The sequence below is a fragment of the Xenopus tropicalis genome, chromosome 1 (assembly GCF_000004195.4).
Source record: "Xenopus tropicalis strain Nigerian chromosome 1, UCB_Xtro_10.0, whole genome shotgun sequence".
NCBI classification, from domain to species: Eukaryota; Metazoa; Chordata; class Amphibia; order Anura; family Pipidae; genus Xenopus; species Xenopus tropicalis.
Genome location: NC_030677.2, coordinates 78,045,069 through 78,066,083, shown reverse-complemented (window position 1 = coordinate 78,066,083; position 21,015 = coordinate 78,045,069). Strand labels below are relative to the sequence as shown.

General features: G+C 36.1%; 1 protein-coding gene across 4 annotated transcripts in view; it reads left to right on the top strand.

Moving 5' to 3' along the window:
* The window catches only part of ccser1 (coiled-coil serine rich protein 1), a 425,689-nt gene that overhangs the window by 196,138 nt on the left and 208,536 nt on the right, over positions 1–21,015 (top strand). For all 4 annotated transcript variants that reach the window (XM_012955484.3, XM_031903181.1, XM_002937237.5 and 1 more), the window contains one exon: positions 13,020–13,146. In XM_012955484.3, coding sequence (XP_012810938.1) covers positions 13,020–13,146 — 127 coding nt within the window. The remainder of the gene's footprint in view (positions 1–13,019; positions 13,147–21,015) is intronic.

The window sequence follows — 21,015 nt, the reverse complement described above, 5'->3', positions numbered from 1 at the left end:
ACTGAGTCACATAATTATATGTAAAACAATTCACATAGTTTGGCATGTTTCATACAGTTCTAATACACTGTACCAGTGTACCAGACCTGTTGCCTACTCTTAAATGAAATAGAAGTAAAACTAGTCTTCATTGTGTGATTGGCTGCTCTGATATTGGCATAACCTAAATCCAGTCATTGATTGGCCAGTGATTCTGGAATGCACAGTTTATGACACAGTTGGGATATTGACATAGTTTGCATTGCTAACAAACATACCTGCTGCAATATAATATATATATATATATATATATAAGCTGTAAAATAGATCCCTATAAACATTGCTTGAATTTTTTTGTTGTTAACTGATCTATGCATAGATAATACTAATGTCACAATTCAATTAAATTTGTGTATTACAAGAAAAACTGTAAATCCTACTTTAAAGTACAGTAGAAGGTCATAAGAGGTCACCACAGAGGTCTTGTTACCTTTTGTGTCTTTAATAATTTCCAGCATTAACACTCTCTATGTATGCAGCTGCTTAGCCTAGTGTTCATGGCTTCATGTTCATGTTCAAAAGCCAATATCAGACCACTTTCAAATATCTGTATTTAGCAAAAAAAAGTTATACAGAAATGATCAATATAAATTGGCAACCCAGCATTTTATTTTGGTCATACACACATGTAGGACAACCAATCTGCTGGAGAAACAACCTTCTGACCTAAAACCTCGCTATAGAGACACGTGCTGAGTAAGACACTTTAGTAACAATTCTATTCACCTTGCATGATAATGGCTCCATACTACTGGTTAAATTATTTTTATCACTTGTGACAACAATAATCCTTACCCTGGTCTTGCCAATGCAGGGGAGCCCTGGAGCTACCGCCACCTTCAATGAAGCATTGGCCACAAATGTGTTACAGAGAGACTCTTCATGCGGCTGTAATTAAGCTGTAATTATGAAAAAACCTTCATTTTTGGAAACAAAAAATGGTGAATTGCTTTTGAAAAGTACATGCTCCTTTATGTCTCTCATGATACTACCCTTGCAATGTTCATCTGACTTTACTTGACCCTTTTCTTTTTATTAATGCAATTTCATAACCATAATTGTTTTTCTGTCAAACATTTCTGTAGCCAGTGTACTGATCAGCAGGGGGTGTAGGAAAAAGACAATACTAGGAAATGTGCCCTTTATATAATGTCGGGTCAGAAATGCAGAATTCATTTTCTTGTATATCTCTATTATCTGCAAAGCCAAAGTTCAAACATTTTGCTCTGGTATTCATAGATACTTGTGCAATTACATAATGATTTTAAATCCCTTTTGTCTTTTCAGTTAAAGGGGAACCTTCTCTGTTTGAAAAATATATACATCAGTGTACCAAACACACTAATACACACATTTATATCTCAAAACTATTAAAAGAAAGAACAAAAGCTATTTTTGAAAAATGTTTATCAAACACCCACACAAATTTAAGCCCATTTTTATATCAGATATAGTTCCCCTTGCTAAGCATTTCTGTTATGGGGGGTCTGGTTACTCTCTTGGTTGTCTTGGTACAATTATATTGTACAACATGCTTTATTAATTCTCTTAAAACAGAGTATTTCTTTTTATTATAGCCCATTTGAAAAATAATGTCTGCAATATGCCATATAATTATCCATAAAATCAAATTATGTTCTAAAATAGACTTTTGGTACCAAGCAGAAGGACTAGGTCAGCCATTTACATTGCAGGGTGCACACCACACATCTTGAATAAGATGAACTAAATAAAGACTTAATTTGGAAAAGTGACAATGTTGACAAATGTTCACACCGTCAAAGTCTACAAAACCACAGTGATGTTTATCATTAAATCATTAAAGAGCAGTAAACACTGTTCCATGACCTTTGGAAACCTATTTAAAATGATGTATTGCAGAATTTGAGATTGTAGATGCTTCAGAAGCTTGGACTAAATAAACAAAGCTAAGTAATAATAAACAAGCCAGCATTATATTTTATGGGATTGTTCAGTGGAAAATGCCAATATGTTATTTCAGTATGTGTCCTAGAAGATTTTGGACTAGCAAAAAAACATTATTTAAATAAAGCTTTTAAAGTTGGTCCATTTGTGGCTTTGTTTGTTTGTTGGGTTGTACTTTATGTGTTCAGACAAAGTATGACTGAAGGCATCAAAATGTCTAAGGGACAAAAAGAAAGGGACAAAAAATATGTTACCCCTGTGTGTAATTGCCCTCCATACCATCACAGCATATCATTAAATTGAGCCCAGAACACAGTATAACTTTTCAGGGGCTGTTATCCAGGAGAAGGTCAACGACTTCTTTTTGTATGACAAATCCCTAGTCCACTGCCTACAACAGTTTGCCAATCTATCTGACCAATTAGGTTTTAGGATTCCATAGGGTACAAGCAAATGCAACCGCTTATTGAGGAAGAAGGTTTATTACCTTTTAAATGATTATTTCATTCCATAGCAGGACAAAACACATAATTTTAGGCGTTTAACAATGGATCTGTAATCTATTTACCCCCAGAATGACCACCTGCCATTCCATTGTAATATAATTATTTAGCAGCACATTATGGCAAAAGACAAAACAAAAACTAGAAGTTTTAAAGGCGATAAGCTTTAATATGTGATTCCTTTATGTCAAAGTCATAGAGCTGCTCATCTGGCCAATTACTTTTCCCTGTTCCATAAAATCATTGCTACTTAGAAGTGCATTAAGGCATAGAAGAAAGCATATACTTTTTTATTTTTATGGGTGTTCAGCTTGGTTATTCAGTCCATTTGCTTTCAAACCTGGTTGTTTTCTTGTGCAGGGATGAACTTGCTTGCCAATGACCAACAACATTGCTGCATTCCATAGTATTTATGAACAGCTTATCTCCAGCAATGTCTGAGAAACCACATAACTCAGAGTTTTCAAGTTATATTGTCCATTTACCATCACACCATTCTGGTTTTCCAGACAATGCTGGGAAGAGTGCCACCCAACTATCTGCCTATTGACATTTCACTGTTACATAGTACAGGTATGGGACCCCTTATCCGGAAACCTGTAATCCAGAAAGCTTCCTTATGGGATGGCCATCTCCCACAGACTCCATTTTAATCAAATAATTTACATTTTAAAAAAATGATTTCCTTTTCCTCTGTAATAATACAATAGAGCCGTGTAAATGATCCAAACTAAAATATAATTCATCCTTATTGGATGCAAATCAATCCTATTCAATATTTACATAATTTTTAATTTTGGAGATCCACAGTACAGAAAGATCCCTTATCTGGAACACTCAAGGTCCCAGGCATTCTGGATAAAAGGTCCCATACCTGTAATGGAGAACTTTTCAGTATCTAGGCTAGTAATGTGTTCTTTAAGAGTTACAGCTGTTGGATCATTGCAGACCAGGATATTTGCTTCCATAACCCTCACACCTGATGATAGATCTGACTTATTATTAGTAATCTAGGAAAGTAAATGCATAACAAGTCCTATTTGCTATTTGCGTATAAAGCAGCATTATTGCTAAGAGGTGATTGCTCCTCAGCTGTACAGCTACTGATTTCATACAATCTGAAAATATATTTCCACAATTTAATCAGTACACCAGTAAACAAGAAAAGCGTGGATGAGAATTATTCTACATGCACTTAGCTATTTGTCGAATTACTGTTGGAATCTTCAAGTCAACGCTTTATGATGGTATTGCTATTTAACGGTATGATGATGTTCTGGCTTGATAGCCATTTCCATGCTTCAGCCTAATGAGACAGTGCTGTGTGATGGACTAATATAGATTTTTTGCTTTCCTGCTTATTGAGATCTATTTTTCTTGTCAAAAACAATTTAAAGACATTAAGTTATGTCTAGGTGCACGCTTGCTTTCTTCCTTCTCAGTCCATGTCTGCCTCAGCCCATGGCACTGGTGTGCAGCTGTTACTTATGATGTAAGCCTTATGGCAATATTATGACATCAGACCTGGACACCCACGCACTGCTTAAACCAAAAGGCAATATTAAACAAAATTAAAACCTAAAGGGGTGGTTCACTATCGGGTTAACTTTTAGTATGTTATAGAATAGCATATTCTTAGCACATTTTTAACTGGTTTTCATTTTTATTGCTTTTTATTTGCTTTCCTCTTCAGTCTCTTTCCAACTTTCAAATGGGGGTCACTGATCTCAGCCGCCAAAAAACTACTGCTCTGTGAGGCTACAGTTTTACTGTTATGTTTATTTGTATTGCTTATCGTTTTATTCAGCTCCTCTCCTATTCATATACCAGTCTATCTTTTAAACTACTGCCTGGTTGCTCAGTTTAATTGGACCATAGCAATCAGATAGCTGATGAAATTCCAAACTGGAGAGCTGCTGAACAAAAACCTAATTAATTCAAAAACTGCAAATAATAAAAAAAAAAAATGCTGGTTTATAATATGAATTTATGCTCTAATGTGCTTGGCCATACCATGTCTAAGTTGAAATATTTTTTATGAAAATATTGCTTGAATTGTAGCTATTACTAAAAAGTATACTTATTACAGCTGTACTAGTAAAATCTGATTGTCCTTTGGCTCCACTTAGTGCCTGATGACCTTACACTGCAATTTAATGTGTGTGGGAGGGTATGTAACAGCACCCGGGCCTGTACCCCCTCTGACCCCCTGAAGCAGCACAATGGAGAAGTGCCAGCATCAAGGATGTGCATCTGGAGGGGGAGGGGGCTTATATTGCACTTCCTGCACCTCAGGGTTAGTTATGTTACTGGATCTGTCCCACCATGCCGGTGGAATGACCAGACACATACTTCCCAGAAAAAGGCTGTTAAGAAAGGTAAACCTACTACTTTGTCAGACCTACCACCACCACACATTGGTGCTCCAACTATCTTCACCATTATATCAACTTATACAATCCTGACAGTAAACAGAGAGCCTGCATGGTAGGAACAACCCTAAAAATAATCCAGAAACCTCTCTCAAAGTTCTTTAGAAATATAATAAAGCAATGCTAAATAGGAGAAAGGCTTAAATGTTTTTATGAACACTGGCAGAATAATGCATAATACCTTAAACAAAGGTTCTATTGCCTCAAACACACAACAAGCTAATTATAAGCTTGCAGCAAGATATTTTTACACCCCTCTAAGCCAAGCAACATGTTTCCTGATGCATTTATGGTTTAAATATACTGATAATTAAACATTAATGGAAATAAATATTTCTGAAAATTCAAATGATAACAACACTGTTCTCATTTCCCCATTACCCCCTCACTTAAAGCACTAATAGCAAGGGATTGGAAAGCCCTTGCTTAACATTATAAGGTTGTAATAAAGCTATGAAAGAAATACAAAAGTTTGAGTACTTTACAGCACTGAAACATTTCAGGGGGATGCTCAGTTAGACACATACCCACTTTCTTTGTCATGTGGTCACAGAGACATGTAAAAATGGTGACACTTAACCACCACCCCCACACTCAGGGGGAAATTGTCATTATCATAATCATAATATGCTATTGGCTGTGTTCTATGGTAGTTATAAATGCTTAACCAAACTGTGTTATGCTATATGCTATAAATGTTTAGCCAGGAATATGAATACCCACAATATGCTCTTAATCATTTGCCTGTTTGATTACCAAACAATGTACTGTATGTGGACATAGAGCTTATAGAGATTGCTGTTTGCTATTTGGAGCATACATTACTTGTAATTAAGCATTGCATTTAAACTTGGGATGCCTATATTTGAAAAATGATTCAGTTTTGTAAGGGCTATACCTCCTATAAATGTGTTTTCAGTTCTTTGGGGCTCACTTATTTAGTTGCAGAGGAAAATGGGTTGCTGCTCTATTCCCGTGTGTGTGTGAGAGCATTAAGCCAAGTTTCTTCTTCTAAATTCAATTAGGCCTGTGAGCCATGCTACCTTACCTTAATCTATCGTTTTTATTCTAGGTGCAGCTACTGTAAACGATTCATGCAGTGAGTCACTGACAGACAGAATTAGACTCCATATTTGCACCAGTGAAAGTTTCTAGGAAGTAGAAGTTAATAACTGATTTCCCAGAGTTAGTTCATCTCAAAGGACAGATGGGAATTATTTCAAGGACGCCACAAAGCTACCAGTTTGTTTGCACAATGAAGAATGAAGGCATCAAGATTTGCAAAATTAAGGGGCACGTTTAGGAATGCTTGAGCCTTCGGGGTCGAGCATTCATATTCCAAAACCACACAGAGTTCCCAAACTCTTGTGTGTTTTCTTTATCCAGTTAGCCCGATTTGTGCAAATCAGGTTTTTCTTTTCCCTAACCAAAAAATTAAAAGCTCAACAGGTTTTATAAATGTGCCCCTAAGTTTTATAGCAAGCACTCTGAGCATAAGAAGACATATGGGGTCATGTAATAAAAGGCATTATGTTTGCACAGGAGCAGTAACCCTTAGCAACCAATCAGCAGGTAGCATTTACTGGTCACTTGTTTAAAATAAAACATATTTTTGGTTTCTATGGGCTACTGCTCCTGAGCAAACTTAGTGGTGGGGGTCATTTATCAACACTGGGCAGTAACCCATGGCAACCAATCAAACTGTTGCCATGGGTTAGTAGTAGTCATAAATTATTCCCAGTGTCTTTTATTACATATGGGGGTAAGACCCTTGCATTTGTAAACCAGCTGCATAGTTTCCTATTTACATATTGAAAAAGGGTGGATCATTTCAGACCTCACTTATTAACTGCGAAGCTTTAATCATTGTTTCGTGGTGTATTATAATGAGACGCTCTCTCTCAGATAGACAGACAGCATATAGAGATAGGTGATGCATAGGCAATAGCTTACATGGATAGTGTACTCCTAGGTCTAAAGAGGGGTGAAGTGTTTTATGAGTGCAGTGCATTCATATATCTGCAGGTAATTTCTTCCAAGGGTATTCCCATATTGATTTTTTTGTTTTGTTTTTTTATCAGCAACATAACAATGTGAATTCCTTCTTTTTTACACTGCTTGTCTCATAAAAAAAGGGAAGAAAGAAACAAAAAGGTTCATTGTTTCCAGCACATTTACTTCTATTTTGACCAAGTATCCTCCATAGGCAGTGATGGTAATGCTGGTCAACTCCTTTGTACTTTTTGTTGTCACGTTTGAAAAAGATCCTGTCGTCTTGGCAGCAGAATCACTGTGTGTGTGATATTACCCAAAACACTTTATGGCTTCTGGAACGGTTGCTGGTAAATCAAGGAAAGAGTTATTAATCTCAGGTCTGCAGAGCAATCTTAGTCGTAAGCAGAAGAAGACAAGACTTGAATGAGCTAATGGCTTAATTGCCTTTCTCAAACATGTCACAGCGTCTTGTATTTGTAACTGCACAAATCAAAAAGAATGACATAGGGAAAGCATAAAGGTTAATTAGCCTGAACTATATTTAGGTGCTCTTCTGTTTCATTCCCTGCACACAAAGAATGGTTTTTCACTTATCTTCCCTGCAATATAGCCCTCTCTCTGCAAGATTCTTCAAGTTCACGTCTGTTTGCTTCTTTCCTTTAGATGCCTTTATCCTAGAGCAGCCCTTAATATCGCACACTGTCTTTGACATATTGGATTATCAGCAATGTACATTGAGCACTAACAATAATAACTGCTTTTTCACCTCTTCAGTGTCTAGAGAAGAGGTGTTGACAACACTGCATTCTTGATGGATAGGAGAAAATGGAATCTGACATATACAGAGTCTGTATATGTAATGAAAGAACAAAACCAAACATTTCAAAAATATTCCAATTTTCCATTATTATTAGCTCTACCATATCAAAAAAGTATCATTTTTAATAAAGGCAGCAAAGCTAACCATGTAATAAGTTTATATACAACTAAGAACAATATTTGCATTCCATTCCATTTTATCTTTTTTTTTTTTTTTACTTTTTTTTCTCATAAGTTTTACAGTTTTTCTTGATGATACAGTAGATATACTGCTGTCTGGTAAAAAGAACATCAAGTTCATCCAACTTGTGAGGATTCGTAAGATTTAAGTGTCACTGTCACTTTGTATGTACAACAGGTGTCCCCAACTTTTCATACCCATGGGCCACATTAAAAGGGAAAAAGAGTTGGGGAGTAACACAACCATGAAAAAAAAGTTCTGGGAGTGCCAAATAAAAGCTATGATTGGCTGTTTGGTATCCCCTGTGTGGTCTGGCAGCCTACAGGAGGCTCTGTTTGGCAGTACAGCAGGTTATTTTGCAACTAAAACTTAACTCTAAGCCAGGAATTCAAATATAAGCACCTGTTTTGAGGCCACTGGGAGCAACATTCAAAGGGTTTATGGTTCAACATGTTGCTCCGGAGCCATTGGTTTTGGGATCACTGATGTACAAGGTGGTAACTAAACAGATCTCACTACAATGCTATCTGTATTGATTTGTTTTGCACTGGTTTTCATATAGGTAGCCAAAGGGATGGTTTTACACAGTAGCACCTTTATTAACAGGGAGTAAGTATTTATAAGATGAAAGTAATGCTTCCATGAAAATGATAAACTTTCTATTTTTCATGAAGGATGTGCCACTTTGGCCACTGTTGTGGTGTTGTTGTGTCTTTGATGTGGCACATTCCAGTTATATATGAATAGCTACAAGACCACCAATCTGAAGCTGTGATCTAACCAGAGGGATTTTTATGAAACTAAGACTGCCCAAGGGCCCCATAGACTTCTTTGAATTACATCATTATTTTAATCTGCCCCATCAACATACCATATGAGAAATCAGTTAGCTACATGTAAATACAGTTATGGGAAGCTCCAAATTATAGGAAGGCCATCTTTCATAGAGTCCATCTTAAATAATTTCATTTTTTTTTAATGATTACTGTTTTTCTGCAAAGGCTCTCTAGCAATAAATGTGCTGGGAAGACTGAATGTGGTGGAAAGACTGGAGTAGCAAAATAAATGAAGGTGGCATGGGAAAGAGAAGGTTGCTACTAAGATCTGTATGAGGATTAATGGGAAATATTCAGTTACTACAGTTTTCTGGTTTTCTTACAAGCTGTTGGCAACAAAACCAGTGACTTATGTTATTTAATATAGCAGTATAATAGTATAATAATTGCAAATAGCTGCACTTCACTTATTTCATTGAATAGTACCTGCCATTCAAATACACAGGAATTATTTGCTTGCTTTTTATGATATATTTAAAACCCAATAACAGCCAGTTTAAGAGTTGAATAGTAGAAGCCTATAGAAATATTGTTATTGTTAATAACATTATTATTATTGGTGATATTTTTGATAAGTATTTGGGAAAAAAAATATGACATCCACATTTCAAAACAGAAATGCACAATGCTACTGAGAAAAGAAAATATTTAAATACAGCAGTCTTTGCCCTTACTATACAAGGTGAAGTAAAAATTCAAAGTAGTTTATCCATGCAAGTTGGCAGGGGCAGAGAATGGTTGCCAATGTTTGAGGCTTTGAGTCAGGTAGGTTTGTATATTATTGCCTAGTGTTCATATTAGGTATGCACTATTTATTCACTATTTTTGGATTCGAACCCCGAATCCTTCGAAAGGGATTTGGCTGAATAACAAACCGAATCTGGATCCTAATTTACATATGTAAATTAGGATATGGAAGGGTTAAAAAGAAACATTTTCAACTTCCGTGTTGACAAAAAGTCACGTTATTTTAAGGATTCGGATAGGCATGAATTTGACATATCCTGCAGAAAAAGGCAGAATCTTGGCCAAATCCGGAAAAGAATCCTGGATTTGGTGCATCCCTAGTTTAGAAGAAGGGAAGTTCCGTTTAAATATTCGGAAAGGATTTTTTACTGTGAGAGTTCTGAGGTTCTGGAATTCCCTCCCCGAATCAGTCGTGCTGGCTGATACATTATATAACTTTAAGAAGGGGCTGGATGGATTCTTAGCAAGTGAGGGAATACAGGGTTATGGGAGATAGCTCTTAGTATAAGTTGATCCAGGGACTGGTCCGATTGCCATCTTGGAGTCAGGAAGGAATTAGAGAGGCTGCAGATGGGGTTTTTTGCCTTCCTCTGGATCAACTAGTAGTTAGGCAGGTTATATATAGGCATTATGGTTGAACTTGATGGACGTATGTCTTTTTTCAACCCAACTTACTATGTTACTATGTTACTATATTGAAAGAGCTACTCTATCTTAAGCCTTAAGGACTCAAGGTGCTTTTTTAAAACTCCTGGATGTGGACTTTTTCACTGGAGTGCTACACATTATAGGGACATGTAACTTCTCCCTGAAAGGCTATGTAAAATTAAACATTCCTGCATCTTTCTGAACATTTAGATACAATAGCAACCCAGTAGCATACTTAAAGGCATGCTGAGATACCACAGGTACGACTCTCTGGCACTTGACCTTCTCTTCATTAGCACTCCCTGCTCCTACTGTGCTTTGTATAACCAAAAGATTTTTAGATGAAGTGAGGAAATGTGCTGTAAAGATAGACGGGCTCCACCACAAAACCCAAACACACAAACACTATATATATATATATATATATATATATATATAAAATATATATATATGTGTGTTTCTTAGTGAATAGTATAAAATGTGAAGAGATATAAGGATAATAGTAGTGCGCTGTGTCCTGACACTTGTGTATATATTGACATGAACAGACCACATATAAGTTATATCGTCTGATTAAAGGATAGGTCATTTTTGAAATTCCTGTACTAAATGGTTATCAAGAAGGAGAAAAACATCTCCTTTGTTATTGATATAATGAATCTACACTCTGTTGCCCCCCCTCTAATTAATAATAATTATCTTTCACTTAACTCATTATAGCAAGCTTTGTAAATATTAGTGGAATGAGTAATGAGGTAAGTTTACTCATTAAAATAGCACTTTAACACTTAGCACTTAACAATCCTGCAGAAAAACATAATGTCAACTGATACATAATTAGGGCTTTAACATTCATTACAATTCATGCTGTCAACTCTGAAAACAGTTTCAATAACACTTACACAAAACTGTCATCACCATCAAGATAACAATGATGCTATCATAACTGAGGAGATAAAGGGCATTTGTTTCTAATACACTAATGGCATGTGTGGCAGTGGGAATGCAGTAGCAAATTACTGGAAGTTGTACTTGCAAACTGATCACCAAATTGTACCATAGCATGCTGACTTGGCCCTTTCTAGATCTTGGTTGGTTGACACTTGCCCACTTGACACTTTTTTTTAACAGTGGTTTAATTCTAATCTTGGTCCATTCAGAAAGGCATTTATATTTGTCATTGATCAGATTTGATTGACCTTAAACCTCCAGGTTCATCCAGCTACATATTTTTGTTAATGAGAATAGTTTATATTTGTTACCAGCTTTTGAGTATATCCTATAGGCCTAACGCTTGCAGTAGGCCCAAGTGGAAAGATGCACATTGCATTTGATACATTGTCACAGTAGACTGTTATACTGCCATACTGCCACTTAAGCCTAGTCAAGCACGCACAACCTTATACTGACCTATCTATATACTACATACATAAACCATATATACCAACATCAATAACTGTAGGTTTTAGTACCACAATAGCCTTGGATACTTTGCTTGTTCAAGAACTCATCCAGGCCCCTCTTGAAGACATTAACAGTATCTGCCATTACCACATCACTAGGGAGGGCATTCCACAACCTCACTGCCCTCACCGTGAAAAACCACCTGCGCTGCTTCAAATGGAAGCGCCATTCCTCTAATCCACTCATCAAGAAATACTTTTTTTTATTCTGAAACAGAAAAATGTAAAACAAACAAAAAAAAAAACACTCATATAAAATTAGTAATAATTAGTAATGTGGTTGTGAATGTCTGTGTGTCTGTATACTTATTAGCAGGGCCGGATTCCTATGGGGGCGCCCCGAGGCCACCCCCATTCTTTGCCCCCCTAGCCCCCCCGCGCATGCGAAAACCAACGGAAACCCCCCACTCACCGCCGAGCATGCGCGAACAGTAAAGGTCCCATACAGAGCATTGGGGAGAGGTCCCCATTGCTCCGTATGGAAGCAAAATGTAAAAATTGCACTGCGGTGGGGAGGCATGCCACCCCTAAGTTTGTGCCACCCTAGGCCCAGGCCTTTGTGGTCTCGCCACAAATCTGGGCCTGCTTATTAGCTTAGAGTGGTTTTTGAAACATCTTATGTGTTTGGGAAAGCTGACATTTCTAGCTGTTCTAATAGCTATAAAAGGGCATATTTTAATATTAATATTCTTCTTCTTACATGCTGTAGGGTAGCACTGACTGCATCTAAATTAAACTGCCAGCTGGTTTTTTAGATGTGTCCCTGAATTTTTAAGTAATCTGGTCACCCTATGTTACAGTAATGTCATATGGTATATCGCACCAAAATTAAAGAGGGAATGCTTGCGGTTCTTTGAGTAATAAGTAAATCCAGCCTTCATTTTACTTTTACGGTTTCCCTAAGTGGGAAATGCTGACATGCATAGTTTTTTGATATTTGCTGAAGCATAAGGCTGCAATGGTACCCCACGCCGACAGCAATCGTCCTACCAATCTATTTTCTGCAAGTCTGCTAAGCACCCTTCATGTCTTTTTTATTATCAGAACTTCACTTCTTTCATTTCCTGAATTACTTTTTTCAATGGCATATAAGTGCAGTATTTAAGTAATTATGTACAATTGCTTTTTTCCTGTTGCTATATTTGTCTTGGAAAAAAAAATTTGTCTTGGAAATAAATATATTAATATATGCCCAGCTGACTTAAAAAAAAAGTTACTTGATAATGTGCAGACTGTAGAAATACAGTAATTATTTCTTCTAGAAACATGTGAGAGAGTGAGGTATTGAAAGCTCTAATCACCTAGACAGTGATGGGGACAACCCACATTGCCAACAGAAATGAAAATAAATCATACCTGTGTTATAGCCTTATTGTGTTAGGAGCCACTTTCTTACTTGATACATATCAAATGTGTTATTTTTTTTTCAGTATGTCGAGAGGATTCCTTCCAGTCCATAGTGTCTTGCTCAGCACTGGTACTATCCCACGTGGAACAGACAAGCGAAACAAATAAATCTAAAGACGAAGATGTGAAAGTGATTGAGACTGCAAAAAAGTAAGTCTGTTGTTAAAATTTGATATGTGAATACACTGGCGAGTAGACATTGTAAATATGTACAAACGTATTCACTCCAGGTAAAACTGAAATGTCATGTTCATTATTTTGACGATGCCAGTGGCCAGTCATAGTCTATTAATGGCTACCTGATTTGCTATTCTTACCCGGGGGTGCTGTTGATTAGATCAAAAGACAACATATTATTTCTAGGACACAGCAAAAAAGAATTAGAGCATTTTTCTTATGGTATATATTTGGGTTAATCAATCCAAAAAAAGAAAAGTTACATGTGAATTATTAACTAGGAAAAAGAACACATAAATATTAACTGAATTTCTTCCACTTAGCAAAGGAAAATAAATGTAACTTCTCAAAACTACTACAACTTGTTCAAATAAGTTTTATCACATTAGAGACACTCACAGGCAGGGTTACCTAGCTTCTGATGAAACTAGCCCTAGTATGTATTATATGCATGATCATCCCTTATATAAAGCATAACAAATACATTTTTCTGTGCCAAAAGGTTTTAATTCAATCTACCTAAAAAAACATGTTTTCATGCAAAAACGTGCCCTTTGCTGCTAATACATTCTGGCCAAACACAAAGTTTGGGGTATCAACCATTCTATTCAATAAGACTACAGGGGTAGCACAAAATCAAGTACTAGCACAAAATAACCCCTTAGTGCTCATTTAAAAAGAAATTGCATCCAAAATCTTGCTGGAAATACTGATGGGTACCGAGTCAAAAGAGCTTTGCACTGTAAGATGCAATAAGGAGCCAGGTGGACCTGACAGGAAACTGCAGTTTAATATTTCCTGTGTGAAGCAGAGCTGTGATTGGCTACAAACAACCTGCTGGGCTTCTTGGAAAGAATATATTATTTGTAATTGCCTACATGATGAAGGCGATCTTAAAAAAAAAATTCTTTAAAATGCATTCCTTCTAAAGGTAAATTTATAATTTATGATGTGGTTAAAGTCTACGGAAATGTATCAGATCTGTATATATTAGTCCTTTATTTACACTTAATTTAAAAATCTTGTTGAGACCATGATTTATACCATATAAAGTACAGCATGGCCTAAAATAGATTTCTGTCATAAACCCCTGTCAGTTTCCTGTAGCCTTTAGCAGATTCCCTATACTCTATATAACCTACAAATACCCTTGCAGTACAGAAGGATAATTATTTATTATGTCACATGAACATTCCATTTTATGTTGTAATATAGGTCAAGGTTGATTTTTATGAATTATATTGTATGTCTTCTAGGAAAGACTATATTAAGGCCTTTGAATATATATGTTGATGGAACTTTCTTTCTCTCTTTCCGTTTAAGAACACATAATTTTATACACACTATATATAAATGCAGTTCTTTTTTTTTTACATGTCGTTTTCCTTGCTATATACCCTAAGTTACTGCCTCTTTTTGATGTTTATTATTTTACTGCTGAGATTAATATCTTGGCATACTCTCTCTCTTCTCTGTTTTTTTTAACTTGCCACTTACAGCAATCACATGACTTTTCTGTACCTGAAGGTTAAATGTTCCTATGTAATTTATTAGGCCCATGCTGCTTCATTGTGATTTCAATGTCAGGAATACATCTGTGCAATCAACAACTGTTCTTGCAGGTCATTTTTAAAAAGGAAAATTAAAATAGTGACAATATGTTAAACCAGCATGCAGTGCTTAACCTTGCTGTTTTTGAGATCAAGTGAACCACACAATTGGTCACCAGTAACCTTTTCATACTTGCCTCATATGTAGCTTGATATAGAAATCAAAATTGACTTATTTTAATGGAATTACATTTAAAAATGTAAGCCTTGTATTTCTTATACACCACTGGTATGTTTAAAAAGGTATCACTGGAACAGATTATATGAAATAATACATTTCAAGTACATTTATGTATGCTTCACCCCTGCTTATCAAAGAGAGCCAGAGTTGCGGTTTCTTGCTGCCCCATCAAACAACTACTAACATGGGCTCAGACTATGGATTGAAGCTGTCAAACCTCCTTCCTAGTGAGAAAGGTGCTGCACATCAAAACAGCTTCAGTTTTTGTTTGCTTAACCTGGCAGGTTTAATGCAGTACTTTACTCATATTACAATATTTATTATTAGAGATGTAGCGAACTGTTCGCCGGCGAACTAATTCGCGCTAACATCGGGTGTTCGCAAGTTCGCGAACTTTTCGCGTATGTTCGCCATTTGGGTTCGCCGCGTTTTTTTTTCCGCTGCGTTTTTTCTCGGCCTAAAAACGTTGCACAAGCCACACATGGCATTTTTCAGCCTAGTACTGTGTAAGCAAATCCCGTTTCCATGGTGCTAATAGTGCGAAATAGCAAAAACGCCGTGTATTTCCGCTAGGTCTGCCAGCTGCCTTTGCGATTTTACGCAACGCTGTGTCAACAAAGTATTTTTCAGAGAAATTTTTGCCCTTGATCCCCTTCCTGCATGCCACTGTCCAGGTCGTGGTCGCCTTCCCATTGAAGTCTATGGGGTTCGCAAAGTTCGCGAGGTTCGCTACATCCCTATTTATTATGGTGCATATAATAAGTAAGACAAAGAGGAGGCTACGCTGTTACAAGCAGCAGAGCAGCAATTGTGTTAACAGTAATTAAAATATACCATTGATCCTTTAAGTGCCAGGATATGTTAAATATATGGCAAAGGCACAAAATACCATCATGCCATCACCATAGATTTTCACTTTCTCTTTAAACTACATTCTTATTAAAGCTCAAGAACTGTTTTCACTGCCAAATCTGTTTATTTGAATGAAACCTCAAGAGCCACTATACCATGTGTATATCTTTCAGAAACATGCAGGGTGCATGGTTGTTCAGGCCTAGATGCCAAATAAATACCCTGTATGGTCTCTTCACCAATCCACACACACATACACACAAAGTGATCCCAGTCGAAGAATAACAATAGGGGGAAGAAGACCATGTGACTGCTGGGGACCCAGAAGAATAGAGTGCCTAGTGGGACTAATATCTGGGATGTTTGGAACCTGGGGTTTTTCAAATAAGGGATCCCATACCTTTACTGGTGTAGGACCTTTTTCCAAGAATGCTCGGGTCATTCCATAATTTGGATCACCCTTAAGTCTGCTAAAAAATCATTTAAACAGGAATCATTTGCATCTAGTAAGGAATAATTATCTTTGGTGGGTTCAAGCACAAGGTACTGTTTTAATATTACAAAGAAAAAAGTAAATTGTTTTTAAATTATTTGATTAATATTGAGTCTATGGGAGATGGCCTTTCTATCATTTAGAAGTTTCTGGATAACGCGTTTCCAGATAATGGATCAAATACCTGTTTATATTTGTGAAAAGGTCCTTTTGAGGTGTTGGGGGTTTTAAAATTATTTTGCTAGAGGCTCTATAAATTTATAGATACCCACTTGATCCTATATAAAATGTATAACATAGCCTATTTATAAACACATCAAATACAATACTTCTGCAATGCAGCATAAAATGATCTTTATTATATGTGGCCCTGTTGTCCAAGTGTTTTCATAAAGAATTCCATAAGGTCATGTTTTAACAATTTCACTTTTTGTCCTCTTTTAAGTTTACTGATGAACAGAAAATCCTAAATAGGTTGGATGCACTATTAAATTCATTCATGCATATCCTTTCTTTCTTCATTTTCTTGCCAGTTTTTTCCCCTTTACTTTAATGAATGTCCATTTTTTGTTGGATGTGAATTTTATGCATCCTAGAGTTCCATAGACCTCTTATGTACTACACCATCTTTTAAAATGTATTTAGCTTGTGAGCATCTGAGCATTGGAGATAATTGCCCCAACCACATGGAAAATAGCCAGACAGCAGTGAAGCTGCTTTTTTGCAACACATCTGTCATGGTTGTTCCATTTCATTTTGTTCTATTTAAATAGAGAGAACCTCAAATAAACTAGAGTATTTGAAAAATGTAACTTAGGACTCTTAGGACTTTGATTAATTTAGTTGGACTAGGTTAGTTTGTCTGACTAATCAGATGCCAAGTCTATCCATTCATATGAATGAGAATTGAAATGCCTGTTTTTTCTATACCAAATGGAAGGGTTGGAGAAACTAGAGGGTATTGCATGTAATCTGACACAAGCAGCTGTGTGAGCAGTTGCATCATTTCTACAGAGTCATTGTATGAGGAAAGAGTATGAATATTAAGGGCCAGATTTATCAAAATTCAGTTGCGTTTTCTTTTTTTCTGGATAAGAGAAAAAAGTGTTGAAAAAAACAAGACAGCAAATATACACAAGGCTATTTTTTGAAACGTTGAAAAGCTGTGATTTTTTTATGAAAAAAACCCTGAAAAATTCTAGTGAAAAAACTTGGTCAGTAAAAGGTGCTGAATTTTTGTAGAACTCAAATTTACATTGTTACACTAAAAAAACATTATTTTCACTTACGTGTGACTTTGTTATATATATATATATATATATATATATATATATACAGTATATATATATATATATATATATATATATATATATACATATCAGTGTCAAATAACAAATTACTATCCATATAAAGTCATTTATGTGTTTCTGACCTGTTAAAATACATGATTTTGTAACAATGCTGTTCAACCCAGGATTTGGCAATTACTTCATAAGTTGTTTATATAACGCAAAAATGCTATAAAAAGAAATGGACTGCAATGTAAGACAGCCATACAGTATATTTACTTCTTATTAAGCCATTCAGACTAGTCTGTTAGAAAATTTAAAATACTCTTCAGTTTCTTTATGGAATTTTATATAAAATTATATAGTACTTCATCTTTTTCTATGGTATAACCCTGCTATTTAATTCTAGTAAGATATTTCCTTGTTGCAGTGGTGGAAATACAGTCATTGTCTCTTTTATAAAGACAATTTGTGACACTTGGGGGGTGATATATCAATGTTCGAGTTTTCCTGTTTCGAGTTTTTTACTAAAAAAACTCGAATATTAATTATGATTAAAAAAAAAATCCCCAACCCTCTTACTTCACCATCTAAAAGTTTGCGAGTTTCAATAGAAGTCAATGGGAGTTGTCCTAGACCAGGGGTGTCAAACTCAATTGCACAGGGGTCCAAAATCCAAAACACACTTTAGGTCGCAGGCCGAACAGGATAAACATTTATTGAACACACTAAAACTAAACTTTTAAAACTTTGTGCTTTTCAGCAATAATATGCAATAATATGTAATATATATACACCACTGCCCATAGTTATATAGATCTCTTAATGATATTAGACTCAAGTATAATAATAGGGTCTGGGTGAGAGTAGACTACTAGAAAGAAGGTATGATCCAGTAGTGCAGTAGTGTAGTGCAGTAGTGCAGTAGTGCAAAACTCTCTCTGTCGCTACTTTGCTTGTGCGAATAGAGCCCTCAGGGGAGCTACACAATATGAAACTAAAGTCCCGGCCAGGAACTAACTTGAAATAGAAGTGGAAAGAAACACGGGTTCGCTCACGCTCACGCCGTTTGTTCGGCGGCGTCACTTCTGCAGCGCTTCTTGCTTGTACGGATTCCTATTCAGACCACTACTTCTTGGCGTGTTAATCACAACCAATAATATATAAAATGATCTTGCGGGCCGGATATAATTACATGCAGGGCCAGATGTGGCCCGCGGGCCTTGAGTTTGACACATATGTCCTAGACAAACAAAAGTATGACTCAATGGAAGGCAACACAAAACATTTCTTTTCTATAGGATAAGGTACAATAGAGCCACAATTATGGTACAAAAATGGTGCTGGCATTCTATGTTTGTAGCTCTAATTGAGTAAGGTATTTATACTGCTTTCAAGCAGCAATTTGCCAGAATTCCTCTTAAAAAGGCTTATTGCCTAAACATTAAGTCATTCTAATTTTTTGGCTTCCTAATTATTTTTGCTCATTTTGCGTTCAACCCAGTGGTATGTATTCAGTGCTTTATATTGTTTTTGCATTATTGTATTGTACTGTGATATCTCATACATATTTTATATAAACAGATTTTCTTTTAAAAATACCACTTGCTTGAATTGTTCTCCTTTTGCAAGCCCATTGTGAGTTGTCCTAGACAAAGTCTTCTTTGAAAGATCATACCACATTTATAATAAGCGAGCATTTGATATGCAAGTTTATTTGATTTAAAAAAACAAACATCAGTCCACAATGAAACACTAAAATATGTATTTTACTTATAAAATGCCCCTGGGATCACTGGTGACTGGAGGAATTTAAATACAGGTATAGGACCCATTATCCAGAATGCTCGGGACCAAGGGTATTCCGGATAAGGGGTCTTTCCGTAATTTGGATCTCAACACCTTAAGTCTACTAAAAAATCAATAAAACATTAATTAAACCCAATAGGATTGTTTTGCATCCAATAAGGATTATTTATATCTTAGTTGGGATCAATTCCAAGGTACCGTTTTAATTCTACACAGAAAAAGGAAATCAGTTTTACAATTCTGAATTATTTGATTATAATGGAGTCTATGGGAGACGGGCTTTCCGTAATTCGGAGCTTTCTTGATAACGGGTTTCCGGATAAGGGGTCCGATACCTGTACTATATAATCAGAACATTCTAAATTGTGGCAAAACATTGTATTGCAGTTGACTAGGATATAGTATTTTCTATTGCGGAAAAGGAAAAAATAATATAAAAATAATTTGTGCAAACATAATTGTAATTTTGGTAGCAATGCCTCAGCAATGAGAACTTTTGAATATTTGTAAACCCAAATATTTATTTGCCTGCATGCATATTCATATGGATAATTAAAAAGAATAACATTAATAACTTCTAATTTAGTCAATGCCATGAATATACAGTATATACAATATATCAGTACACAAGGAAGAGTCTGCATTTTAAAGGGTTGTTGATCTAATATGCAGTTTTCAATCACAGCAATAAAATGAGAAAAAAAAGGGAAACAGCCTAAAATCTTTAAACCGCTAAATGTCTAGCTTTAAAAAGTTAATAAGGCAAAGCATTTTTTAAATCCCAGTGCAGACAGTGACACTTAATAGTGCAGAGAAGCTCTGCTAGAAAAAAGGGCCTGGGAGCAGTCAGACTGCTGTTCAGCTACAAATTGCTGCTGACTCAATGTCTGATGCTGAGCTGAGATCAAGTAATTTGCCTTTGAGTCAGTGGCACACAGATCACAGCCATGTACACATTAATTACCCAAAAATGACTAAGTTCCCTGATACTATGTGTATGTAAGAGTATCCAGTAGGATATATAACAAATCATCCATTCTGTTATGTATTTTCTGTGGTGGAATATATTTTTTGCAATAGTTTATGCAAACAGTGCCTGTGTATATGCTAAATATGTTATAGTGGACAGAAGTCCTGTTGGCTATCTCTTCCACTGGTACCAGTTGTGCCCAGTCAGTGCCTGTTTAAACATTCTTGCCTACCTTTTTTAAAAAGCTACATTGTTTAAAAAGCTATATTCGTGCCTGCTGAGACTCCACTTCTCATTTGTCCCTGCTTAACTTGGCCTGAAATCTGCCGCCTTAATCACCCCCTTCAACTGCCCTTAAAGCTGTTATGGGTAAACTTTATGCTTCTTCTTCCCCATCTGAGCAACGCTCCCTCAAAGGAGAGAATGTTCAAAAATTGATCCCCTCCCTCCCACCACATAAAGATTAGTAGCTGCAGAAGCCACAATTACAGTATGCTTTACTTTTTTATTCCTTTTAAACACAGAGCACTATGTATGATTTCTAGGAATAACAGATCAGCCATGGGATGCTCTCAGATTAAAGCCAAGAAACTGAAATGAAGAAAATGATCTTTGTAGCATTCCTTCTCACCGCTCCT